The sequence below is a fragment of the Cavia porcellus genome, unplaced genomic scaffold (genome assembly GCF_034190915.1).
Source record: "Cavia porcellus strain 051 isolate PalLab524CR breed Dunkin Hartley unplaced genomic scaffold, mCavPor4.1 scaffold_17, whole genome shotgun sequence".
NCBI classification, from domain to species: Eukaryota; Metazoa; Chordata; class Mammalia; order Rodentia; family Caviidae; genus Cavia; species Cavia porcellus.
The window spans coordinates 47,733,000-47,758,717 of NW_026947500.1; the positions used below are offsets into that span (position 1 = coordinate 47,733,000).

Here is a 25,718-nt window from a genome sequence, read left to right on the forward strand (position 1 = left end):
CAGACCACAAAGGGAGGTTTCACAGGCCTGAGTGCGACTGTGCAGTGAGCATTAGCCCAGCACCAACAACCTGGAAACAGTGTGGCCTTGAGCAGAGACAGGAAATGCAGGGGCACATGGCGTCCTGAGAGAAACCAAGCTGGCAGTCACTGCAAGAATGGAGCGTGGAAATGTGAAACCAGTCACAGCTTGGGGTTCAGGGAAGCCAGGTGGCAGGGGATGGGAACTGATAGGTGAGCAATGAGGGTTTCATTTGTATTTTTGAGACTGAGTCCCATGCTGTGGCCCAGGCTGGCCTTGAATTCACAGCAAGGCTTCTGCCTCAGCCTCCTGAGTGCCATGACTACCACCATGCCTAACAGTGGACAGTTTTAGGGAAATTAAGTTTTTTGTGATACACATTGAACATCCTCATCCAAAAACCTGAAACCTAAAATACCCCCAAATGTGACACTTGAGCATTATTTTTAAGGTATCTGTTGTGGGTTGAACCTAGGGCCCCATGCATCCAAGCAAATACTCTCTGAGACTCACCCTGGGCCTCCCAAATCCAGAACTTTAAGCAGTGATATGGAGATACAAGTAGACTATTACACACTTATGGACACATCTATTGAAAACAGTATATAACTATCTTCAGACTACGTGTATGCGGTGTTTCTTTAAACATAAATTTTGTATCTAAATTGAGCATGGTACATGGTACAGGGCTGTAATCTCAGCACTCCAGGAGGCTGAAGCAGAGAGCCCTCAAATTCAAGTGCAGCCTTAGTAAGATCTTAGTAAGTGCAACTTAGTAAGACCTTGTCCCCAAATATGGAGTAAACAAACTTGCATTTAAACGTGAGTCCCAATCCTGAAACACATATAGTGAAGATATTCCAACATTTTTTTAAAAACCAAACCTGAAACGGGGAGGGCAGCTTTCCGGGTCCACAGGCTAACTGTCACCAACCCCTGGGACCACCAAGCTGCAGGACTGCGATGTTATCCCTTGGCCCCTTGGTCCCGAGGTGGCTGTGTCTCATGGTTTCAGCGTTCACTTACTGAGGGTGGAAACTTGGCCCACACTGTGGCTCAGGCCAGTGATCCCAGCTACCTAGGAGGCTGAGGCAAGAGGAGCGTAAACTCACACTCAGCCTGGAAAAATCCAATGACTGTGAAACTGTTTCTAAGTAAAAAATAAGAAAGGACTGGGGCTGCAGCTTGGTGCCGGGGATCTCTAGCTCCTTCCTAGGTCCTGCAGTGTCCAGTGAACATTATGCACTGGCCCTGCCCACTGGCGCAGCCACACACTGTCCCGTCTGACGGTGCAGGCCCATCCAGGCCCCGTCCCGCGTGAGTGAAGTCGTCGTGGTGCCTGCCCTGGGCCCCTGTGGCCCGGCCTGGCGGGTTTCTCAGAACCAAGCAGGACCAAGTCCCCAGTGGGTGGACAGGCAGTCGCATTACTGGGCCACAGCCACGAGTCAGGGGTCACCGCACCATCAGGGGGCGCCCCAGCGTCTGCGGGTCAGGTCCACGCCCGCCCACCCACAAGAAGCAAGCAGGGAGGCAGAAGACAGACAAACGTACCAAAAGAGGCGCGAGCCCCCACCCCAGCGAGGTGTCACGTTCACGTGCGCTCCGGCCACGTTGCGTGGCACACACGTGCGCTGCTCTGCGGGGGGGGGGGGGGCACGTGCGCCCTGATCAGCCGCTCGCGTCAGAGTGCCGAGGCGCCAGAGCAGATCTGCATGTACAACGCCTCGTCCAGCGGCAGGTAGTGGCCCTGCTTCAGGTCCAAGAAGAAGAGCCGGTCGGAGGTCTGCCGCGGGTCGAAGCCCTCGTGCTGTAGCCGGGTTTTCTGGATCTTGAAGGTGCCTGTGGGGAGGGGAGGGCAGGCGGCCATGTGTCAAGCCGGTCAGAGGTTAGCGTCCAACAGGGGCTCACTCCCTAGCCTACCCCATCCCCACCCCCGCCAGCGTGTGTCAATAAAGCTTTATTGGCACATGGCCACGCCCGTGCTTCGCAGCTAATCCTGGACGGGCTTGCACAGGGAGGCAGAAGGGACTATCTGGGCATTCATAAGTCTCCCACCCGGCATTAGGTGCTTCTAAAATGATTTGTGAGAACCCTAAGGACTCCGAGTTCGAGGGATAAAGTGAAGGTGGGCATATGTACTGTAGAGCTGTGTTGGGCGCAGGCGCTCAACATACCATACCCCACCCGGGACTAAGGACCACGCCAGCTTCCACAATGCGCTATGTCCCTCTTTAAATTAGCCAACCCGTGTGCACTTCGTGCTCACTCCATACTCTGTGGCAACTCCTGATTGACCACAGCTGGATATAGTAGCCGGAGCCTGCATCCCATTCCCGCCCTGCTTCCTTGTGGCAGCCTGTGATTGGTCACGGCCAATATATAAACCAGAGCCCGCTTGTAAATAAACGAGCAGTTAACTGTCGTCCACAAAAGCGTCTCCTGTCTTCTGTTTCATTGGAGCTGCGCCGGTCAGAGCTGGAAAGGTTTTGGGTTTTTGTTGTTTTTCTTTTTTCAGTACTGGGGATTATATCCTGGGCTTTCGCACTGAGCTACATTCCTGCCCCTCTTCTGTTTTTATTGTTTAAATTTTGAAGTAGGGTCTCATTAAATTGCTAAGTTGTCTACATGGGTCTCAACTTCAGTATGCTCCTGACTTAGCCTCCCAACATGCTGTGGGAAGGTAATTTTTAAAATCAAAACTTAAAATTACAAAGTATCCAATTTTTAAAAAGATAAATTTGTCTCAAAATTAAGGGTGTCTTCTCAACAGAAGGCATCACGGACAAGATTGATAGATTCAAGAATAAGAACCGTGGGTGTGGGGCTCAGTGGTGCCAGATTGTCTAGTATATGGGAGACCCTGAGTTGTCTCCTACACACAGAGGAAAAAAACAAGACGATGTCTGAAACTGATAAGGAATTAAATATTAGGAAGAACCCCCACAAATCAAAAAGAAAAAGGAATGGGGTGTGGTGTTGCACTCCTGTCATCCCACTGGTCAGGGGGCTAAGGCAGGAGACTCGCTACAAGTTGGAGACCAGCCTGGCTACAAAATGAGCTAGCTCAAGGGCAGCCTGAACTGCATGGCCAGACCGTGGCTCAAAAATAAAATAGGGGCCGGGGGTTTAGCTCAGCGGTGTAAATGCCTGCTTGGCAAATTAGAGGTTGTAAACTCAATCCCCGGCACCAAAAAAAAAAAAAAAAAAAAAAGTGTCTTTCAAAAAACACAAAACAAACTGCATCCTCCCTGAGGTCGCAGGTGGGATGGGAGAGACACAAAACTGAGTGCCACATAACCGTGTCAGAGGGAACCCTGCGTCACCAGGCTGACAGCCTACCAGTGGTGTCCACCTGCGGCAGCAGGCGCAGGAACAAAGGCCGTGCATAAGGCGCCAGCACTTTCTGCAGTTCCTGGTACATGGAGTTGGGGTCCAACTGGCCGCGGGGGTCCGCGATGGCCGCCATGCCCGCTCGCCCCTCCACTCCTAGGAAGACAGGCTCGGCTGAGATCCCGCACAGGTATGTGGGTCGTGCCTTGCCCAGCGGCACCCTTACACCCCGAGCCTCTGGCTGGCTTTCCCAGAACTGCCACCCCCCAGGGTCACTGCTGCACCCTGAGCTTGCCTGGCACAGCTACGCCATACACAGCCACGTCCGCCTGGCCCAACAGGCGGCTCAGCACGCCTTCCACCTCAGTGGTAGACACGTTTTCCCCGCGCCAGCGGAAGGTGTCCCCGCTGCGGTCGAGGAAATACATGTATCCCAGTTCGTCCATGACTAGCACATCACCTGCGGCGGGCAGGGCAAGGAGTGGAGGGGGCGTGGTGAGGCATGGGGCGGGGCGAATGAGACGTAAAGGGTGGGGCTGTACGGTGGGCGTGTTTTTCACGTGGTGGGCGGGGCGGTATGTGGAGAGAGGGACGCGCTGTCCGGGTGCAGCCGCCTCGCTGGCACCTGAGAGGTAGGCGCTGTCCCCCTTGTGGAAGACGCTGTGCACGATCTTCTTGCTCGTGGCGCTCTCGCTCACATAGCCGTCGAAGCGGCGCAGTGGGTCCTGCTGGTTGATCTGACCCACAAGAAGACCGGGCTCCCCTGGGGAGAAGGCCACGCTGGATGAGTGGACGATGGACGTGGAGACCCCCGCCTGAACACGGGAACACGGGAACCCTGGATGGGGCGGCAGCTCACCGGGCTCGCATGGGATGCAGAGGCCGCGCGCGTCGCGCAGCAGCTCCATGGTGTCCTCGTTGACCTTTACCAGCCGGATGGGGTACACGTGCGGCAGGATGCGGCTGTTAAAGCCGCAGGAGCCGACCTGGGGAGGGCCGGGTCGGCTTGTGTGGGTGTGGGGACCTGGGGTAACTACAGACCGCAAGCATCCCTCTCCCACTAAGGGCCTCCTGCCTCCCGGGCAGCCATGCGAGGACCCGCGGCTGGCAGTCTCGTCCTGCTCTACAGCACCCACCCGGACCCACCCACGCACTGACCACACTTTCCACACCATGGGGTCACCCAAGAGCGCTGAGGCACACTTAACCAATTTCGTTTTGGCGGTGGTGGCAGCGATACTGGGTTGAACTCAGGGCCTTCGCCCTGATCTGCACACCAACCCTTTTTATTTTTTATCCTGAGATAAGGTCTCTTTAAGGCACTGAGGCCCCCTGCTGGCTGGACTGAAACTTTATGATCTGTCTGCCTCAGCCTCCTGTGGTGCTGGGCTCACAGGTGTGCGCCCTGGGGGGGTGGGGGGGTCTGGCTACTGACAAGGTGTGTGCGTCGTGCCAGGCTAGCAGCGGCCCTGCCCGTCCTCTGTTGCCTGTTAGCCAGGCGCGGTGAAGCAGGCCTGTCAGCCCCCACCCCGACTCAGTGCCTGTCCTAGCCCTGGCCCACACCTTGCCATCCATGTTGGCGATGCTGCAGTTGCATTCGGTGGCACCGTAGAACTCCCCGATCTGCCGCACCCCGAAGCGCCGCGCAAACTCCTCCCAGATGGCAGGGCGCAGGCCATTGCCCACAGCTAGGCGCACCTGGTGCCGTGCCTCAGCCTCGCGCACTGGCTGCCGCAGCAGGTAGCGACAGATCTCACCGATGTACTGCACCACCTACAGCACAGGCATGCACTCACAGCTGCCCCTCCCGCAGCACACTGCCCACCCTGTGGTGCTTCGCGGGCCCCAACCCCAGGGACCCCTCTGCTAATCTTGTCACGGGCTTGTGGATAGTGCCCCCCAGTTTACAGAGAGACACTGAGGCTCATGGGGTACCAGTGCAAGGTTATTGAGGGCACAGGGGCAAATTGCTGGATTTGAACCCAGCAGGGATTGAGCATCCAGGGCCACTAGACGCCACTCTAGGAGCGAACTCAGCACGCAGCCCCCGGCCACGAAGCCCCTGCAGCTGAGCCTGCGTAGACCAAGGCACATGACACTCTGCGCTGGGAGGCAGGCCCAGCCCAGGAAGCAGTAATTTAGCAAGACTGTATCTCAAAATAACAATGAAGAGGCCTGGGACGCTAAAGCCCCGAGTTCAGTGCCATGCACTGCAAATAAGACAGCGCTTTCCACCCACAGCCACTAGACCGGATGTGCACTCCGGCTCCCTGCGTGTCCAGAGCTCCAGAGCTTCTGCAGCTGCCGAGCCTATGGCGCCCCAAGTTGTGCGTGGTGGAGCATGAGACAGAGCTGCTAGCCACTAGGAAGACGAGCCTGAGGCTGATCCGAGGTCAATCAAGACCAATCTGGCTTCATGTACACAGTAACCCCAGCTACAGAGCGTCTGAGGCAGAGGATGGCTAGTTTGAAACTAGCCTGGGCAACTCAGGGAGACCCTATCGCAAAACTGAAAAATAAAAAAAGTACCGGGGATGCAGCTTAGTATTAGGCACCTGCTGGGTTGGGGGGGTTCCATCCTAGTGCTGGGGGTGGTACAGTTCCCAAGCATGGTGACCCCACGGCCAGGCACAGCTGTAGCTGCCACAGCTGTGGGCAACCAGCGACTCTGAGGCCAGGGTCACATTAGGCCACCACACCACATGCACAGGGTAGCCCCTGTATGAACACCAGCACCAACTGCAAGGCTGGGGACTTGCACTGAGGTGACGAGGCATTTCCAGCATCTCCAGGGCTTGCAGCTGTCCAATCCTAACTCCAAGACTGTCAAGGCTTTGGCCTGGTCTTCCCAGGGGCCAAGGCACAGCCTGGAAAGGCTAATTATTGTTGCTGACCCCTGCACACCACCTCCCCACTTCCTGGTGACCTGGGACACTCTGTACCCGCCCTGCCACCTCAGCCTGGGGCCAGCATGGGCTTGACCCCAGGAACCTGCGAGCCCTTAACTCTCCTCCCACGATTGTGGGTATCGGGAGGATGACCAATGCCATGGTGGCCATCCTGGCCCTGAAGTCCTCTACGTCCAGGGAAAGCTGCACCTCGAAGGCCACCTTATGGAACCCAGGGCCAGGACTCCACCGCTCAAAACCAGCCAAGATAATGAGATCCAAACCAGGGCTGGACTCGGTTTGCCAGCTTCATAAGTGTTGGGCGCAGGCGCTCAACATACCATACCCCACCCGGGACTAAGGACCACGCCAGCTTCCGCAATGCGCTACGTCCCTCCTTAAATTAGCCAACCCGTGTGCACTTCGTGCTCACTCCATACTCTGTGGCAACTCCTGATTGGCCACAGCTGGATATAGTAGCCGGAGCCTACATCCCATTCCCGCCCTGCTTCCTTGTGGCAGCCTGTGATTGGTCACGGCCGAATATATAAACCAGAGCCCGCCTAAATAAACTAGCAGTTAACTGTCGTCCACAAAAGCATCTCCTGTCTCCTGTTTCATTGGAGCTGCGCCGGTCACATAAGCTCCAGCTGAGTGAACCTCACCTCCTGCCCTGTCCCTGTTTTCTATACCACCCAGAACTTGCGTCATCTCCTTAAAGCCTTTTTTGTTTTCTTTTATGGCACAGGAGACTTGACTCCAGGCCTTCACACATTCTGGCCTTCTTTTTTATTTTGAGACAGGCTCTTGCCAAGTCCTTAAGCAAGCCTCAAGGGAGGTCAAATGTCAGCTGTCCAGCCTCACCTTCCTGTCTGTGCTTCCTGTGTGCCCCTGATCACTGAGGTCCCTTTCCTGCCTGGAACATGCCTCTCTGCATGGCAAGGTGGCACCAGTGCCCAGGCCTGGCCTGCTGGGAGCCCAAGAGCAGAGGCTGTGCAGCACAGCCTCAATACCAAAGAGTCATGGCATAGGAAGAGAACAGACACGTCCAGTGCAGCCATGCAGGGAGCTGGGCCACCCCCTCCCATGAGAACCCATGGCCACTGTGCCTAGCGGCGGAGCGAGGCTTCCAGCCCTCACCCCAGAGTAGAGCCAAGATTAGCATCATGTGTGATCCCTGGCTGTGGAGCTCCCAGGCAGGAGCCTACAGACTTGGGAAGCTGATCATTGGCTGCCAAGAGCTGGGAGGGGTGGCTATCACACTAGTGTCCCTTTAGGGGACATGATTTTCTAGGACCGGACCAAAGTGATGACCTCGTGGACACACCAGCTGTTCACTTCCACTCTGCCTCGAATGCCAGGTTGGAACCTAGGCCCCCGCACACCAGGCAGGCAGCTCCGAGCCCAGGGGTCCTGCAGAAGGCCCCTACACAGTCGCTGGCACCTCATGCGTGGCCAGGGCCGGCCTCTGCCCCCCTCCAAGGTGAGTCACCTCCCGGCCTGCCATTGCTGGCACCTCGCACCCCTTTCCTGCTGCAGCCTGTTGGTGTCCAGACTCCCCAAGATTTCCCTGCGTCCCTCTCTCCCTTTAGTTCTGGTGCCGGAGCCCAGGACCTCCTGGAGACAGGGCCAGAGCGTCCCAATGCACAGCCTCTACAGTCCTGTGTACCACTGGGACACAACGGTCGGGTACACCCCATCCTCACTCTTGGGGACCCCCCAGCTCCCCAACATGTTAGTCTGCAAGGTGCACAGGCCAGCACACGGCACCCTGAACCCAGTGTCAGCTGCATTACGAGCATCAGTTTCCTCTCTGCAAAATGGACACGATCCCTTTGGCTGCCATGGAGATTTCGATGTGTTTACATGCAGACTTCTCAGCCTATGACAGATCCAGCGCCCAGGCGCTGTTACTCCTGTCCACACTTGAACCGCCTGCCCAAGACCCCCGGGCACAGAAAGAGCAGGGACACGGAAGGGACAGGGCCCCGGCGCCAGGAGGGCGGTCTGAGGCTGGGGGAGGGGCTGGTCTGGTCTGTGGAGGCGTGTCGGTGGGCGGAGCACTATCGGATCGGTGTAGGGAAAGCTATAGGTGGGGCCTGACCGGCAGGGATGGGTAAGGTGTTCTGTTGGTGGGCCAGGTCTGAGGTGGGAAGGCGAGGATGTGTCTAGGGACAGGCCCCAGTCTGTGGGTGGGGCTGGCTGGTTTTGGGCGGGACCAGGGATGGGGCTGACCGTGCAGTTGTACTTGACGCAGTCGTCCCAGAAGCAGCTGGCCGAGAACTTCTTGCGCAGGACCACGGTGAGTCCATAGATAACGCACTGCCCCACGCCCAGAATGTTGCCTATGAGGGATGGGGCAGGAGTTAGCCCAGCCCTGCCGCACCCGTACCCCGCACCCCACAGTCCCCATGTACCTGCGGAGTGGTACAGGGGCAGGCTGTCGTACAGCACGTCCGCTTGGCACATGCTGTAGGAGTGGTGACCGAAGGCTGCGATGCGGTAGTACCTGGAGCAGGGAGCGGCCGCCTGACGGTCCAGGCGTCCTACCCAGGGCACCGCGCATGCGAAGGTCCTGGGGCTGGGGCAGGACCAGGACCCCAACTTTGTGGGGGCAGCGGGGCTGCACTGGAGCAGGCAGTTTCGGAGGTGTGGAGACAGTTGGGGAACAGAGCCTAGCAAGGGGAAGGGACCCACTGCGATATTGCAGAGCCACCCACAGGCCTGAGCCCTGTTCATGCAGACCTCACCTGCTATGCACCACGATGGCAGCCTTGGGCAGCCCCGTGGTCCCCGATGTGTAGATGTAGAAGAGGCGATCTGCGGAGAGGGAGCATTGGGGGCTCGGGCACGGGGCGCGGGCGGGGGGCAAGCGCAGAACCCCACTCACCATCCATGCCTTTGCCTGCAGGTGGTGCCAGGGGCTCGGGCTGCACCTCCTCCAGTAGGGTGTCCAGCAGGCGGCTGTCGGGCAGCAGGCTCTCGGGTCCCAGCGCGCCAGTGCACAGCATCAACAGGCTCCTCCCCAGCTGCGCGCTCACCTCGGCCACAGCTGCGCCACATGGCGTCACTCCCGCCCACGCCCTGCGGCCTCCCGACCCTCCAGCTCCTTTCCTCCGGCTGGGGACTGAACCTGGACCTCGCACAGGGTCACACTCTTAGCCCGTTTCATTTTGCACACAGCAGCTGTTAAGTTGCTCGGACTGGCCTTGAACCTGGGATCCTCCTACCTCGGCCTCCCGAGGCCCTCCCGCTGTTGCTGCCCGCTCACCGGCTGCCATCTCCCCGCCGTAGATCAACGCTTTGGCGCCTGAGGTGCTCAAACAGAAGGCCAGCGGCTCGCGCCTCAGGTTCACGTTGAGCAGTGAGGCCACCACGCCCGCCTTGGCCAGGCCCAGCCACAGCCCCACGAACTCCGGCCGGCCCTCCAGGAAGACAGCCACCACGTCACCCGGTGCAAAGCCCAGCCGGAGGAAGAGCTGAGCCACAGCGTTGGAGTAGGCGTCCAGCTGGGCGAAGGTCCAGCTCGCGCCGCTGCCGGCATCCACCAGCGCCAGGCGCTCGGGCTGCCGCCGCACCACCTCCTGGAAGATGGACGGGATGGTGTGGCCCGAGCGCCTGTGCCACCGCAGCTCCAGGCGCACACGGATCAGAACCGAGAGGCCACTGTGGGGAGGAGACAAGGCCACTGTCATAGCACTGCCCCAGCCTCAGCATCTGCACCGGGGTCATACCACCGCGCTTGGCGCTGTGGTTGCTGACCAACCGGGGAAGAAGGGGAGGAGACAGTCACCAACCAGCTGCACAGTATGGACCCTGTCCTGCCCCAGCCGGGTCAGCCGGTCCAAGCCACCGATGTTTCTCCAGGGACCCCATGATGAGGTCTCAAGTGGCCATCAAGCCCCAGGGCCAGCACAGGTGACCAAATCAACACCAGGTGCTCCTGGCTGGGGGGAGGGGCCACTTCTGCCCCAGGTGGGCAGAGGGGACATCACTATGGTGGATGATGGTGGGGGTGAGCGCTATAGCAGGTGGCCAACAGGTGGGAACAGGTGTGTCCAAGAAAAAAAAAAACAAACCAGCAAGACTGCTTCTGGTCCCAGCCCAGGAACCTCACCATCTCAGTGGAGCGGCCGTTGCTCCCAGTTCCTGGCCGCCACCACCCAGCCTTGCCCATCCTCACTAGTTCTCTTCAGCCTCTGCTAGCTACCAGCCTGCCACCCCTTTAGCATCAAAATCCTGGTTAAATCCAGCCTGGGAGCCAGATGAGGGCCATACGCCTGTAATCCCAGCACTCTGGGAGGCTGAGGCAAGAGGATGACAAGTTCACCTGGGCAACTTAGTGCCTTAGCAAGACCCTGCCTCAGAATAAAAGATGAAAGGGCTGCCTGGTGAGACACAGAAGTCCTGGGTTCCTTCTCCAGTACTGAAGATAATCCATGCTGTGTCTGCTCCCCTCTCCTTCCCTGTGCCAGGCAGTTCTGAGGACAGAGCCATCGACAGAGCCACCAGCCCCACCTCAGGGGCTCACAGTTCTCTGGGAGAGAGATGAACAAACTAGTGACCTTCCTGCCTCAGCCTCCTGAGTAGGGGACCCCACAGGTAATGGAGATGGGTAGGGGTGCGCTCTCCTGGGGTCCTGGCTCTCAGGATGGGACTGGGGAGACCAAGACTCTTGGTCACACCACAGTGTGCACACAGGAGCAGCCACGTTGGCAGCCTGTGATCCACGTGCCTGTGCAGCACCAGGCTCCTCCTGCATCCGCAAGCCAAATGGGGCAGGGATAGTGGAGAGGACACAGGGACAGCAGAGACTCAGCTGCTGCTCTTCTGCACTTCCTGGGGGGTGTCACACAGGCGGGGGACAGTGTCTGCACCATGGGGTCCAAGGGGTGGACACTTCCCAGAGTAAAGCTTTTTTAGTAAAAGAGGGCTGAACCAAGGGTTTTCACACTGAGCTGCATCCCCAGCCTGTTTTACCTTTATTTTATTTTGAAATGGATTGTCTTGATAAACTACCCAAGCTGGTCTTGAACTTGCCATCTGCCTGCCTCAGCCTCCCAAGTAGTAAACTTTTAAAATGTTCTTAAAAGCTTGCTATGGTAGTATGCTGCCATGCCCCCAGCACTGTGAGAAGCTGGGGAAGGAGCATGAAAAGTTTGAGCCCAGCCTGGGCACCTTAGGGACTTAGTGAGATCCTGTGTCAAAAAATAAAAAGAGGCCCTGGGTCTGAGTCCCAGGACTATCAAGGGCAGGAGGGAGGAAGAAAGGGGAACAGAAAGAGGGCCCAGTGTTCATTGTAATTGACATGCATGTGACCACTCGATTACCCAAGTGGCCTGGGGGAGGGCAGCTGTGTGACACGGTGCCGTGTGGCCAACCTAGTCCTGTCCCCAGCACAGCAACAAAGTGGGATAGCAGGAGCCCTGGAGGAGCAGGTCCTGAAGACACCTGACTTAAGGGCCTCTCAGCTGTGACAGAAGCGCCAGCTGTCTGGGGCCACCAGGCTTGTGTTCCCTGGTTGAGACCAGGCCCTAAGTGGGGACAATGAGACCCTTTTATGGGGATAGGAGATGGATGTGGATATTTGGAGGACAGGGCCTGGGGTGTCCCACGTTGCCCAAAACTCTACAGGCCTCTCTGTGAGAGTACAAAGGGAAGTTGGGTGCAGTGCTACACACCTGTAATCAAGAGAGGTTGAAGCAGAAGGGTGGCAAGTTCAAGCCTTGTCTAAGCTACTTAGTAGCTTAGCGAGATCCTGTCTCAAAAGACAAAAAAGAAAAGAAAAACAGAAAGTGAAAAATAGCTTTCACTTGTGGCTTAGAACTCCATTCCCACGCAAGCACAAGGCAGGGCATAAAGACATCTGCAGACAGTGAGCTCCCCACAGAATCCTCTAGCAGCAGGAGGGGAAGCCATAGAGCTGATCAGGAGGGATTCAAGGAGCAGCGTCCCCAAGAGACAGACAGACTGAAGTCAGCCTGCCAGAAAGTGTGCTCCAGCGATGGCTTGAATGGCAGGCCCAAGGTAGTGGCTGTTGAGCCCGGTCTTTAGGTAAAATAAACATAGAACAATAACAAAGAAGAAGTCAGAAAGGCTCCGCCCACAGGAGCCTCACAGTGTGCGCACAGTGCCCAGCCTACCCAATTGGGCCAAGCGCTGAGTTCCTGTAGCCCCTGTCCTGTTGACAGTTCAGAAGTGCTGGGTTTTTCTTTCTTTTCTTTTCCTCCCCCCCCCCCAAATTTATGTTTTTCACTTTTGCCATGCTGGGATGGAACCCTGAGCCACAAAACAAGAGGATCCTAAGTTTGAGCCCATTCTGGGCAACATAGTGAGACCCTGTCTCAAAATTTAAAAACAAAAAAAAACCCAAAGGCTAGCAATGTAGCTCTTAGAAACAGCCTTCCATTCTATCCATGATAGCATAAATTTAAAACTTGTTTAAAATTTTAAAACCAATTTCCCAGCACTCAGGAGACCCAGGTAGTGGGATTGCCAAGAACCAGCCTGGACTACAGAGTTCAAGGCCACCCTGAACTGTACAGCCCTACCTCAAAAAGGGAAACAAAATAAAAGCACCAGTAAATAAAAAACATGAAAAGTTAACAGTTTTCGCATCCATCTATGGGCAAGGCAGGGCAGCTACAGGACAAGGGCAGAGCCTGGGCCACACAGCCTTCCCTAGGAATGAGCTGCAGAGTGAGACCCGGGGCGCACTAGCAACTCAACTAACAACGTGGGCTCTGTGGCACGGCTCTGGCTTCAACCCCAGCACTGCACTGCAGTTCTCCACATTTGAGTAGCGCCTGCTGTGCACCTCCACCAGCGTGCAGTGGGCTCGGTGAGAGGTCACACAGCAGCCTGGGACAGAACTGCCAGGGCCCTAAGGCCCCCACATGCTTTTGGGTGGTGATAGGATTATTTCCAGAGGATAAAAAATATTTCCAAAAGATGAGGAGTATAAAACAAAAGAGGCCTTTATTCTGGGAACACGGGGAGAGAGGACTGGCACTGGCCGCTGGAATCTGGCGATCTCTCTCTCGGACACGTGGCGTGGGGGAATATAAGTAGCCTAAGCTTAGGGCAGTGCCCTAAGGCCATTAGAGATGCACAGGTATTTCATTGGCACACGTTTGGCTCAGGGGCAGGTTCCGAAGGGTGGGGGGATATAGGGTTACAGGTAAATCTCTAGGGGCGGGGTAGACAGGAGCTCCCTAATTCCGGCTGAGGCTTTTTCTGGCTACAGTGTCCGGTCTGGGTCAACAAGCCTTTCAGATGGCAGCACGCGCCTGCTTCCCCAAGTAGGAGAGATGGAAAGCCTAGCTCAGAGGAGGGGAAGGAGCAGCTCTGGGCCGCAGGGTACGGCCACAGCACACCCGAGCCCGGCCACACACCTGCCCGGCTCCGGACTTCCTGAGACACGCGACTGCTCTGCTGCTGGGACTCAAGGGGACACAGAGCCACAGCCCTGGTAAGCAGCCCCCGCTGCAAGGCCCCTTCATCCGGACCACGGCGGAGCAGGCAGCCAGCCCTGCTTCCCCTCCTACCGGCCGCTTGGGGGAGGTGGATTCCGGAGCTGGGTCCCAGCCACAGGCCCAGGCGCCACAACAGGCAGCAACCCAAGCCACCCCTTCTCCGGGCACAAAGGGCCCACTGTCGGAACCTCCGGGTCTCTCTTTCCTCTGTGCTGTGTCCCAGGACTCGGGCAGGAGGAAGTCAACAAGGGTAAATGGGGTCAGGTTTCACGCAGCACAGGGAGGGGGGTAGACTTGCTGAACCCACACCAGCCAGCCAGAATCCCAGGACAGGGAGAGGCTGAGGCAGGAAGATTACAAGTTCTAGTGACTTAGCAGAAGCCAGCCTCAAAGAGTCTGGGGGTGTAGCTGTGCGTGGGTTCCATCCTTAGTAGTGTGCAGGAATACACACACAAACCCAGCAAATTCAACGTCCCACAATGGCAAGAGGACAGACCCGGGAGCCCAGCACCTCCCCAGGCATGTCTTCCTGGACAAAAGACCTCTGTGCCTCAGCTTATCCACCTGCAAAATGGGATTATAGACCTCTCTTCTGTTTTCCCTTTTGCAGTGCTGGGTAAGGGGCCCAGGGCCCCATGCTGGGTAAAAGCTCCCCTGAGGGCTGGGGATTTAGCTTAGCAGCACAAGCACCTGCCTTGCAAGTGTGAGGTCATGAGTATGATTCCCAGTACAAAAATACGCTCCCCTGGGCTATGTCCACAGCTGGGTTTTCGTTTTTCTTTTTTTGGTGGGTTTTTTTTTTTTTTTTTTTTTTTCAGACAAGCTCTCACCCAGTTGCTCAGGCTGACTTCACATTTGCAATCCTCCTGCCTCAGCCTCCCCAGCAGCTGGGATGGGAGGTGTGCACCACCACACAGAGATAGTGACCCCTCTTTACAAGGCTGTGAGCAAGTTCTGATCCAGGGAGGCCTGTGCAAGCTCCATTAGTTACCAGAGCAAGTGTAGCTGAGATGGGGGTCACAGTCTTTTTATTACTGCATCTCAGAAGAACTACCCATAGCTCACTGCCTTCCCTTCTTTTTCTTCATCTGTTTCTTTCTCCTGTCTCTGAATGTCTGTCTGTCTGACTCCCTCTCTCTGCTCTCTCCCCATGCTGGAGATTAAGCTCAAGGCCCTGTGCATGGCACACAAGCAATCTCCAATCTCCACTGAGCTACATCCCTAGCCCTTTGGTTTTATTTTTCTAATTCTGAGATCCACTCTCGCTAAGTTGCCCAGGCTGGGCCCAAACTTGCAATCTTTCTGCTTCAGCCTCCTGAGCAGCTGGGAGGCCAGGTGTGCACCCCAATCACCCGCTTCCTTTCTTTTATTCTATTCACTGGAACCATGGGAAGGAATCACCCAGGACACCAAGCACAGGAGACAAGGACCAGGCCACTCCATAGGCAAGAGCAGGATTATGTTGGGGATGCTAAGGGGACCCAGTCACACTGGGGACGCAGAGGCAGGCATGTTCCCAGGGGCCACAGGGTCAGGGAGAGGGGTCAGGGTGGGCATAGGGGGTATGCAAGGTCCAAACATGTCCCCCACATCTGCTGCAACCCACAGTGGCCCCAAGGAAGATGTAGCCTCTATCTGTGCTCCAGGCACAATGTAGGGAGATGTTAAAAAGCATCTGAGTGTGGTGGTGCCTACTCATTTCAGCACTCATGAGGCTGAAACAGGAGGACTGCTGGGAGTTCCAGGCCAGCCTAGACCACACAAGGAGTTCAAGATCAGCCTGAACTGCATAGTGAAAGCCCAACTCAAAAATAAACAAACAAAAAACCCCACAAAAAGTAAAAGAATAAAAAAGCAAGAGACCAGACCACTGGTAACACAGACACACTGGTAACAGCTGATCTCAGGCTCGTGCCATGCCATCAGTGGAGAGAACACAGGCTCCAGGTCCCACCCTGCCCCATGACCTGGACAAATCACACAGTGTGATGCACATGGGCCTGCTGTCTCAGGATGAGGACAGAGGGCCAAGGATGCAGCTCAGTGGCATAAGTGCCTGCAGACAAGCACAAGGTCCTCAGTTCATTCCCAATACATAAATAAATAAATAAGATAAGATAAGATAAGATAAGGAGAGGGCTGGGGATTTAGCTCAGCGGCATAAGCACCTGCCTTGCAAGTGCCTGGTCGTGAGTTCAATCCCCAGTACCAAAAAAAAAAAAAAAAAAGATAAGAACAGAGGTGCTGCAAATTGGGGGGCTGTTGGGTGCTCCTCGGGACCAAGCCTGCAAGAGCTCAGCACAGCAGGAAGATGTGTGGGCTGCCCACCGTGGTGGCCACTGTGTCACAGGGTGACAAGCATGCAGGGTGTATGTGTGATAGAGACAGTGTTTGGGGAGGACTCTCAGGGGAGGTGACATTTCACAGACAGTGAAGGGCAGAGGAACCCAGAGCACAGATCATCACCTGCAAAGGGAGCTGGGACAGCAGGCCAACCTGGGGACAAGTGGCCCTAGCGGCACAGGTGTAGCAGGTGGGCACAAACCGGCCAGTACAGCCTTGGGCGGCAGGTGGAAACTGTTTCCTGCAGAGGAGCAGTTGGACAAAATGGGCTTTTCTGCTGCTAGGACACTGCCACCCAGGGCAACCTAAAAACGAGCCTGAGATCGGCTGGCTCCAAGACAGACACCTCCAAGGGAAGGGCAGGGAGAGCAGTGGGGGACAGTGCAGCCCCCAAAGCTGTGCCTCAAGAACTTGAGCACACCCAGGAGCCAGCTGCATTACTCCACCTAGCCTTCCTGAACTCGGAGAAGCTGACCCATCTGGGTGACCACTACAGGCCTAGAATAGGCAGAAAGTTCTACACACTAGAAAGACCCAGGGGCATCGAGGGACTGTGGCACCCAGAAGAAAGGTTTTACAAAGCTCAGGAGTAGGCGGTCCACAGGCAATGCCACTAGTTCCACTCTTCCCCACCTCTGCAAACTTTGGTTTCTTCATCCTTAAAATGGGTGCAGTGCCTGCACTTCTCTGGGAAGCCCATCCCTACACACACAAGTACCAGTGCCCCCACCTGGGGCTGCTCCTTACACTCACCCTGGGAACCCCAGAAGGGCCTGCTCCAGCCCAGAAGGGTCCCCATGTTCCAGAGACACCCCAGAGGCCTCCAGGACCCCTTGCACACGGGCCACACAGATCCTACAGAGAAGCCAGGCTCTAGAACCTCCAAGTCACACAGGAGCACAGGAGACCGCCCACACTCCTGGGCACCCCCAAAGCTCCACAGATTCCACTCTCAACGCTTCCTAGTCGGGCAGGAATCTGTAAGGCTCCCCTAGAAGCACCCAGGCTTTAGACACCTGAAGAGCTCTTCAAGGCGCCCAGCAGCTACCGCAGCACCCCAATCCTAAGGTGACACCAAGACACTGGCGTTCACCGGAGACCCCAGGGAGCTTCCTGGGACATCAACAGCTGCCTGAAGGCCCCGAGGTACCACCTGGGTACCCCAAAGTCTCCAAAGCAGCCCCCAAAGGCCGGATCACTTGCAACCTACAGGAACTCCCATCTATCACCTGCAGCCCCCCAGCCCGTCCCCCTTCTGGTCCTGGCCTCGCTTGCCCCGGGTCCCTCATCCCCGCCCTTCGGGAGTCCCCAGGGAGAGTTGCCCCCCAGTGATCCCGCGCCACACTCACAAGAGGTCCCGCTTCGCCGTCAGGCAGACGATGCGCAGGAAGCGCCAGCCGCCGCTGCCCACGTAGACGCCGAACGCGGCCGCCGCGCTCCAGGTCCACCGCAGGCCCAGCAACCAAAGCAGCGCCAGCGAAGCCACCGAGGCCGAGCCCGCAACCGGGAGCCGCATCCTGTGGGGACGCGAGCGCTGGGACAGACTGCCGTCACCTGCTTGGCCCGCCTGCCCCGCCCTACCTTATTCGGCCCCACAACTCTGCGCAGGCTCCCCCCAGGCCCCGCCCCTCCCTGGTTTATTCTGGATAGTCTCCGCCCTCAGCATGGAGTCCCGCCCACATGCTAATAATGCTAGCCGGACCCGCCCCCAAACCTATTTGCATACGTCAGTCATTACTAGACCGACCCTAAGCCTTGACCTTGGGCTCAAAGCTCCACCCCACCGTTTAGCTCAGAAAGCACGGATTCTACCCGGTCCTGAGCCAGGCCCTAGTTCAACCCCTGTCTCAACCCCTGTCCGCTGTCCCTCAATCCACCTCCACGCCCACACAGCCTGTGGTCTGCCCCTGTCTTCTCGCCGCTCCCTGAGCCACGCCCCCAGGCCGAGCCTCCCGTTCCGCCCACAAATGTGAATCCCAAAGTGGAGCCCCACCCCTAAGCAGGACCTCCCATTCGGAGCTGTCCCCGCCCCTATTCACTGGAGCCCCGCCCCAAACCCTGCGGACGCAGGCGCCACCCCAGGAGAAGCGCTGCGCTTCGTCCCTTGCAGCCTAAATCACGCCCAAGCGCTGCGCTCTGGCCCTGCAGCCTAAGCCCCGCCCACGCTGCCCCTCCTACCTGTCTCGCGGCTAGCACATCTTCCCGCAGAGCAAAGTCCCCCCTCTTTCCGAGGCCGCGACCACAAATTGCTCCTGCTCCGGCCCAGAGAGTCCACGGGCAACGAGACTCGGGGCTAGAACGGCCACGAGGATGGCCGCGGTCTCGGGGCAACCACGCCTCCGCCGCTGGGGGGGCCCGAGGAGGGAACACAAGGATTCCGAGGGGGCGTGGCCCCAGGCGCTGGCCCTCGGGAGCGCGCGAGGCCCGGGCGCACACTCTGCACCCGCCTGGGCTGGATTCCTTTCCCCAGCCTGTGCGGAAGCCTAGCCGCAGACCCTGTCGGTCTTCAATACTCACCCGGGGCCGGGAGCCTGAGCTCGCACCTTCAGAGCCCCCACGGGTGCTGATCCGAGCCCGGCCAACCAGCGTCACCCCGAAAGCAGGGCCTCGTCCTTTTCGAGGCCTCGGAATCCTCCCGGCCAGGACTCGGCACTGACCTGGGTGCTCGCAGTCCCTGGGCTTGGACGCGTGGGCTGGATGCTAGGTGGGCGAGAGGCCGAGGAGACAGCGACCTCCGACTCAGCCAAGCTGTGGCAACTCTCGGCCGCTGTGTCCCCGGCTGTCCCCGCCTGCCTCGGGCCTCCCAGCCCCTCCGCCCTGCCTGCTGAGCCTGGAATGCCCCTTGCTTGGCCGACCTTTCCTCGCCCTCCTTGGGAGGCAGCCAGAGGCAGCTTCCAGTGGCACCGGAGGACAGGGCCGGGCGGGCCCCCCCCCTTCCCTCAGCTGCCATTGGTCCCCACGCAGCGAGGCGCGATGGGGGTGGGGAGCGAGGAGGGACAGGCCCAGGGCCATCCTGGCCCGCTGCCTCCTCAGGCCTGGGACAGCGGTGATAGGACAGCTGAGGTCTTGCCTGTGGGGCCCACCTTTCAGTGAAGAAACTGAAGGCAGAGCTGGGTGTGGTGGCCAGCCAGACCTGTGAACCAGGCACTCCAGGAGGCTGAGGCAGGAGAATAACAGTTATTGACTTGGAGGTCCTTTGTTTTTTGGTTTTTGACACAGGGTCTTGCTGTGTAGCCCAGGTTGTCCTCCTCTTGCCACAGCCTCCTGAATGCTGGGATTACAACCGTGCACCAACACACACAGCTTGATCCTTTCTTAAAATGACAAAAATAAACAAAAAGGGGTTGGGGTGAAAGTCCTGAGTTCAGTGCATTCAGAGAAAAAGACAGGCTGAAGGATAGGTCTGGCAGCCACTAGCTGGTCACTGAGGTCCATGCACTTACGCAGTTTGCACTCCTGCCTCCCTTCCTCTCTATCCAGCCTCCTCCCATCCCCTCCCCTCCCCTTTCCTGCTCACCTTCACACACCCCTTCCCCCCTAGTCCTTCCCTTGGCCTTATTCCATCTTTCATCCTGCTTCCACCTACAGGGTTTACTAAGACCCAGCCAGTACCTAGTCCAGTTCTCCCCCACCTGTCCTCCACCCTACAATGCAAAGGCTTTAAAGTCCAGATTTTTTTTTCCTTTTATCTGACGAGAGGTTATTTCTTTAAACAGGGTTTTACTATGTAGCCCAGGCTGGTCTCAAATTTGTGGTGATCCTCCTGCCTCAGCTTCTCCAGTGCTGGGATGGCAGGCACTTGTGTATTTTTTTAAAAAATACAAAATTCCAATGCCAGAGCTTTCCATACTTCGTCTCCCACACACTGTCTGCCGAAGTCCTGTAACCCCGCCGGCATGTCTCAGGCTGAGTTTGAGAAAGCTGCTGAGGAGGTTAAGCACCTCAAGGACCAGCCAACAGACCAAGAGATGTTGTTCATTTACAGCCACTACAAACAAGCCACTGTGGGCAACATAAATATAGAGCGGCCTGGGATGTTGGACCTCAAAGGCAAAGCCAAGTGGGATGCCTGGAATCAGCTGAAAGGGACTGCTAAAGAAAGTGCCATGAAAGCTTACTTCGACAAAGTAGAAGAGCTAAAGAACAATAATGGAATGTAACAGACTGGATTTGGTCGCCAACTACATTTAACCTAAAATGATATAAGGCCTTGTGTTTTCTAATACTGTGGATGTTGTGAAAATAGCTGGTTACTATAGCTTCTTGGTGGGTTTCCAGCATGTGGCTCTTAACAGATTAGAGGTGGAAATGGTCATTAACCTCTCCCTTCACCCAGTAGTTTTTATCTGAAATCAACTGAAATATATTATTTGAATTTAAAAAAAAATACAAAATTTCCTGTTCCAGGGGCCTGGCTGTACCTCAGGGGTAGCATAGTTGCCTAGTGAGTCTCAGGCTATGAGCTCAAGCCCCAGGCCGTGCCGTGTGTACACATGCACGAACACACACACCCCCCCCCAGGTGCAGCTGAACATAACAATGCACATCTATAGTCCCAGCTACTTAGGAGGCTGAGGCAGGAGAAGCACAATTACACACCAGACCAGGAAACCCAGTGAGATCCCATCTCAGAGCTGAAAATAATTCCTCCTCACAGCCATTAGCGTCCCTACAGAGCCTGGACAAGGGACCAAACCCTGCTCCTTGACAAGACAGAAGCTCTTAGGCTCCAGGGTCCTGTCAGCCCTCTGACTGTTGCACCAGGCTCTCTGGTAGCCCCAGCAGAGTGGTCCCCAGCCCGAGTGGAAACGAATCCAAGGCTGCCTGTGGGGTTTGCACTGATGAATCCGAGTGCTGCAGGCCGGTGCACGTACCTTCCTGCTAGTGCCCGGCGACAGGAGTATCCCAGACACTGGGAGCAGGGACAGCTTCCCTGCACACCGACACTGGGCACCACCACAAAGGCCCCTCGGAGCCTGTGGCCAGGCCCATCGTGCCCCGCTGGTTCTGGCGACTCCTGGCCACCTTAGTGGGTTCTTCACCCTCCTGCCTCCACCTCAGCTCACCAAGCTATCTCCTTTTCTGTCTCAGGCTCCCTCTCCTTTCCTCCTTTGACTCTCCCTGTCTCTGTGTCTCTGTCCTTGTGATTGAACTCAGGGCCTCTGCAGTGAGCTACATCAGCAAACCTTTTTTTTTTTTTTTTTCCTTTTTATCGGTACCGGGGATCGAACTCACGACTGCCTGCTCGCAAGGCAGGCGCTTATGCCGCTGAGCTAAATCCCCAGCCCCTACATTACCAAACCTTTATTCAGTCATTTTATTTGTTTTGAGACAGGATCTCGCTAAATGTACCCTGGCCAAACTTGTATTTGCAATCCTCCTGTCTCAGCCTCCCGAGTGCTAAGAATACAGGAGTGCATCACCATTCTCTGCTGTCTGTCTCTTCCTAAAGACACTTGTCAGCAGTTTATGACCCATCTCTATAATTCAGGGAGGCCTGATCTGGAGATCCTTCACTAAAGAACACCAGCAAAGACCCTTTTTCCCAAACCAGATCCACGGTCAGGTTCTGTGGATCAGGTCACAGCCTCTTCCTTTGAGCAACCCACCATTCACCCCGCCAGGGCAGGAGAAAGGAGCTGTCATCTCCCGGCCAGGGATCAATTCTGTCCCCTGGGCCCTGGCAGTATCCCCAATCTGCATCCCTCGGATCACACACGTCAGGTGCTGCTGCCACCTCGTGGACGGATAGGGGCGCTGCGACGGCGGTGCCTGCGGAGAAGAGCCCGGCTCAAGCAAGGGGAAACAGGAGGACGCATAACTGATGTTCCTCACTGCCAGGCATGGTCGCCGCAGTCAATGACCCCAAGCTCGGGGCTTTCGGACCCGCGCCCCGTGGGCACTGAAGAAGGGGACCCGCGGGCTCCGGCCGTTCCCCATAGAAGTTCTGTGTGCGAGATTACAGTTGGCCCCGGGTCCTGCAGCCCGAGGATTGCAGGGATGTAAGAAAAAAAAAATTGGCCAACAGTAGTGTAGGTTGAGGCAGGAGGATCACAAATCTGAGCCCAGACTGGGCAACTTAGCGAGACCCTATCTCAGAATCAAAACAAAAGGGCTGGGATGATGCTTAGCATGAAGGACCTGGGTGCATCCCCTGGGGAGGGGGGGCTCAGCGCCGCTTGCGTTCATGGGCATGGCCCATGGACCACAGCAGACCCACTCCGCAGGCCGCGTTCACAGCGCGCGCGCCAGCTACAAATCACCTACAGAGGACTTAAAGACTAGGGAGCACACGTTTGGCTTGCATGCAAATCTTTCCCTGTTCATCGAAGGAGTGTAAGTTTCTGTGACTTGGGGACCTGGAGTCGTGGAACTCACGCCCCTGGATACAAAGGGAGGTCTGTATCTTGCCCAGTAACTTTTTTTTCTTTTGAGAGGGTGGGGGGACAAGGTTCTGGCTCTGTAGCCTGACTAGCCTGGAACTCGCGGCGATCCTCCTGCCTCAGCCTCCCGAGTGCTGGACTCACCACGCGAGGGCACTCCTGTGGCCTCGGTGACCCACCAGCAGCCTCCCCCCCTTCACCGCCCCGGGCCGCCTTAGGGCCAGGATCCAGGTCAGGGCAGGGATTAACCCCGGATCTGGCTTCGCGACTGCCGGGCCATGGCGTCGCTGTTCTCAGGCCGCGTCCTGGTCCGCAACAACAGTGAGCAGGACCTGCTGGAGACCGAGGCCGAGCTCGACCGCCGGCTGGAGAACCGGCTGGTGCTGCTGTTCTTCGGAGCGTGGGGCTGCGAGCGGTGCCAGGCCTTCGCGCCCGCGCTGCGCGAATTCTTTGTGCGTCTCACGGACGAGTTCTACGTGGTGCGCGCCGCGCAGCTGGCGCTGGTGTACGTGTCACAGGACCCCTCGGCCGAGCAGCAGGCCCTGTTCCTCAGGGACATGCCTGAGCGCTGGCTGTTCCTGCCCTTCGAAGATGACCTGCGGAGGTGAGCCCTCGGGGAGGCCGAGGCCGGCGGGGACCAGGCTGGAGTCCAGTGGGGGCCGGTTAGCAAGACCCTGGGTGCAGACAGAGGGGCTGGTGCAGCCGCCAGGCCGCCACTGTCCCCCATCCCGCCCCGCCCCGCCCCGCAGGGACCTGGGCCACCGCTTCTCCGTGCGGCGCCTGCCGGCCGTGGTGGTTCTCAAACCCGACGGAGACGTGCTCACGCACGACGCAGCCGAGGAGATCCAGCGCCTGGGCCCTGCCTGCTTCGCCAACTGGCAGGAGGCTGCCGAGATCCTGGACCGCAGCTTCTTGCCGCCCGAGGACCTGGACGAGCCACCGCCGCGCAGCTTGACAGAGCCGCTGCGCCGCTGCAAGTACAGAGTAAACCCGGAGCCTGGGAACGGGTGGGGCCCGCAGGGCGGGGCCGGAACCAGAGAGGAAGGCGGGGCCGGGGAGGAAGACCAGGCCCGGGGGCTATTCTGACTGTCACTGGAGGGCGGTCGGGGCGGGGCCCCGGGGCAGGGCAGGAGGGCGGGACCTGGAGCTGTGGAGACCCCTCTAAGAATGTCAGACAGGGGGCTGGCCCGCAGAGCGGGGGCGGGGCCAGGGAGAAGGGCGGGGCCTCGGCGCGGTTGTGAACTGTCACTGAATGGCGGGTTGGGCAGGGCCCCTGGGGAAGGGGCGAGGCTATGAGGAGGGCGGGGCCTGGAGCTATTGGGACCCCTTCATAGGATAACAGACAGGGAGGGGCCCAACAGGTAGGGGCGGGGCCATGGAACTGTTGGGATCCCTCACTGGATGACCTGGAGGACTGGGGTCTGTGGGTGGGGCAGAGGCGGGACCTGGGTGCTGCTCTGACCTCCTACTGGTGGGTGTTGGGCAGGGGGCGGGGACAAAAGGGCGTGGCCGTGCTCCGTTCTGGCCTGTCACTTGAGGCGCAGCTTGGGGCGGGACAAAGTCCCTGGCAGAGAAAGAGGGCACGCAGGCTTCAGGTGGGCGTGGGGGCGGGGCCTGGACTAGCACCTCATTTCCTGATCACCTCCATGCCCAAACTCCTGGACCCTGATGCTCCGGACGGTACTTCAGCTTAGAAAAGGACCTCAGGTAGCGCCTCTGTGACGTAAAGTGTGGGTCCCTGTGTAACAAAAGCACTGCGTGCTCCGCACCTAATGCGAGATTGCCTTCAAACGCAGTCCTGAGGGATCACGTTTTTCTGCGTCCTTCAGAAACCAATCAGCTCAAGTGGGTGTCAGCGCTTTACTGAGGTTGCCCTCCTGCACACGCAGATCTGTGCCCTCTCCTGGGCCTAGCCCTCTCCAAACCGCACCCCCATCCGTGACTGATCTCGTCCACCTCCCCTTTCCGCATACTTCCCACCGTTGGGCTGTAATGAGAATAACGCGAAAGGTCACAGCGAAGTGGTGTTTGGTGGCGAACGTCTGTCATCCCAGCCCTCTGGCAGGCTGAGGTACTCAGGGTCACTTCATCGCAAAGCAGAAAACGAAAAGGAAAAACAGAGCTGGTGGTGTTGCTCAGTGCAAATCTGCAGATCAATCCCTAAGACAAACAAAATAAGACAAGAATAACCTACTTGCTATAGCTCAATAACAAAAGAGATAATCCACTACTAAGGTAGACCAAGGACTTGAATGGACCTTTCTCTGATGATGCAAACAGCCAACAAGCACAGAAAAAGATGTACAATGTCATCAGTTACTAGGAAAATACAAATCAAAACCGCAAGGAGGCACCACAACTGCTAGGATGGCTGGGGTCAACAATCATACATACGGTGGGATATTACTCACCTGTGAAAAGGAGTGGAACATTGTCCTAGACAACAACGTGGAAGAATTTTGAAAAAAGGCTGAACGTCGAGAGCCAGGCAAAAGGCCAGTGGTGTGTGACCCTAATCCTATGAGATGTCCAGGACACAAGGCCAATCTATGGGCCAAAAGGGCGTGGCTGTGCTCTGTTCTGGCCTGTCACTTGATGCGCAATTAAAAATATATGGTTTTTAGTTAGCAGCTGCAGGAGCTCAGGCTGGGTAAGGATGAATATTACAGGTGATAAGGTCTCCTTTCAGGGTGATGAAAATATTCTGGGGCTACACAGAAGTGTTGGTGTCACACTATCCATGTACTGAATCGACGGTATTTTTTGCAAATGTCACCTCAATTATGTTGTTGATTTTTTTTTTTGAGACAGGATCTCAATATATAGCCCAGGCTGGCCTCAAACTCATAGCAATCCTCCTGCCTCAGCCGCCTAAGTGGCAGGATTGTAGGCATTGCCCACACCTAGCTTCACCTCAACTTTTTAAGATTAAAAGTAACATTTTGTAAAGCTCAGTGGGAAGAAAGGGTGCATAGTTTGTGAAGGGCCTAGAGGGGCAGTGCAGGGGAGCATCGATTCCTCAAAGCATTGAAAGAGGTAGACAGAGGAGACATTCTCTGTTTTGTTTTGTTTTTCCGTTTTCGTTTTTATTGGTACCAGGGATCAAACTCACGACCACACACTTGCAAGGCAGGCACTTATGCTGCTGAGCTAAATCCCCAGCCCCGACAGAAGAGACATTGATAGTTCAGTGTCCACGGGTTGACTGAAATAATAAAAAAGCAAAGTATTTACAAATTTGTCAAATATCTTTTTTACCCCCACACTGGGATTTAAGC

General features: G+C 56.9%; 3 protein-coding genes and 1 long non-coding RNA gene across 15 annotated transcripts; 3 read left to right on the top strand and 1 right to left on the bottom strand.

Annotated features, from left to right (window-relative positions):
* Positions 1-590: 590 nt before the first annotated feature.
* Slc27a1 (solute carrier family 27 member 1) lies at positions 591-19,208 on the bottom strand. Of its 12 annotated transcripts, XR_010040256.1 has the most exons (14): positions 18,715-19,208; positions 17,407-17,574; positions 9,511-9,905; positions 9,130-9,372; positions 8,990-9,059; positions 8,657-8,820; positions 8,475-8,584; positions 4,915-5,124; positions 4,211-4,337; positions 3,977-4,114; positions 3,647-3,811; positions 3,361-3,507; positions 1,573-1,860; positions 591-1,107 (listed from the first exon to the last, which is right to left on the bottom strand). XR_010040256.1 is itself a non-coding variant. In XM_063228060.1 (13 exons), the coding sequence occupies exons 1-13, from the start codon at positions 19,005-19,007 to the stop codon at positions 1,703-1,705; spliced, it is 2,277 nt and encodes a 758-aa protein (XP_063084130.1). In that variant the 5' UTR covers positions 19,008-19,208; the 3' UTR covers positions 591-1,702. The 12 variants fall into 12 exon arrangements, 11 of the variants coding, with proteins under 11 accessions (XP_063084130.1, XP_063084128.1, XP_063084127.1 ...); XM_063228060.1 differs by having other exon boundaries at positions 591-1,860; positions 8,657-8,709; XM_063228058.1 differs by having other exon boundaries at positions 591-1,860; positions 8,657-8,748.
* Positions 3,411-6,837, top strand: LOC134470966 (uncharacterized). The gene is made up of 2 exons (XR_010040258.1): positions 3,411-3,541; positions 5,593-6,837. It is a non-coding gene; the product is annotated as an uncharacterized LOC134470966 (long non-coding RNA).
* Positions 19,209-19,691: 483 nt separating the features above from the next.
* Positions 19,692-20,385, top strand: LOC134470965 (acyl-CoA-binding protein-like). Its single transcript, XM_063228070.1, has one exon. It carries the CDS (start codon positions 19,954-19,956, stop codon positions 20,215-20,217), a length of 264 nt encoding a protein of 87 aa, XP_063084140.1. The 5' UTR covers positions 19,692-19,953; the 3' UTR covers positions 20,218-20,385.
* A 2,255-nt stretch (positions 20,386-22,640) lies between these two features.
* Positions 22,641-25,677, top strand: Nxnl1 (nucleoredoxin like 1). The gene is made up of 2 exons (XM_063228069.1): positions 22,641-23,044; positions 23,190-25,677. Exons 1-2 carry the CDS (start codon positions 22,719-22,721, stop codon positions 23,524-23,526), a joined length of 663 nt encoding a protein of 220 aa, XP_063084139.1. The 5' UTR covers positions 22,641-22,718; the 3' UTR covers positions 23,527-25,677.
* Positions 25,678-25,718: the final 41 nt, after the last annotated feature.

Coding starts and splice junctions, on each gene's coding strand:
- Slc27a1 (XM_063228057.1), bottom strand. CDS start 19,007: ATGGCAGCTGAGGGAAGGGGGGGGGCCCGCCCGGCCCTGTCCTCCGGT. Junction 9,906..17,406: donor ACGGCGAAGCGGGACCTCTT/GTGAGTGTGGCG, acceptor TCCTCCCCACAG/TGGCCTCTCGGTTCTGATCC. Junction 3,812..3,976: donor GGACAGCGCCTACCTCTCAG/GTGCCAGCGAGG, acceptor TGCCCGCCGCAG/GTGATGTGCTAGTCATGGAC.
- LOC134470965 (XM_063228070.1), top strand. CDS start 19,954: ATGTCTCAGGCTGAGTTTGAGAAAGCTGCTGAGGAGGTTAAGCACCTC.
- Nxnl1 (XM_063228069.1), top strand. CDS start 22,719: ATGGCGTCGCTGTTCTCAGGCCGCGTCCTGGTCCGCAACAACAGTGAG. Junction 23,045..23,189: donor TTCGAAGATGACCTGCGGAG/GTGAGCCCTCGG, acceptor CCCGCCCCGCAG/GGACCTGGGCCACCGCTTCT.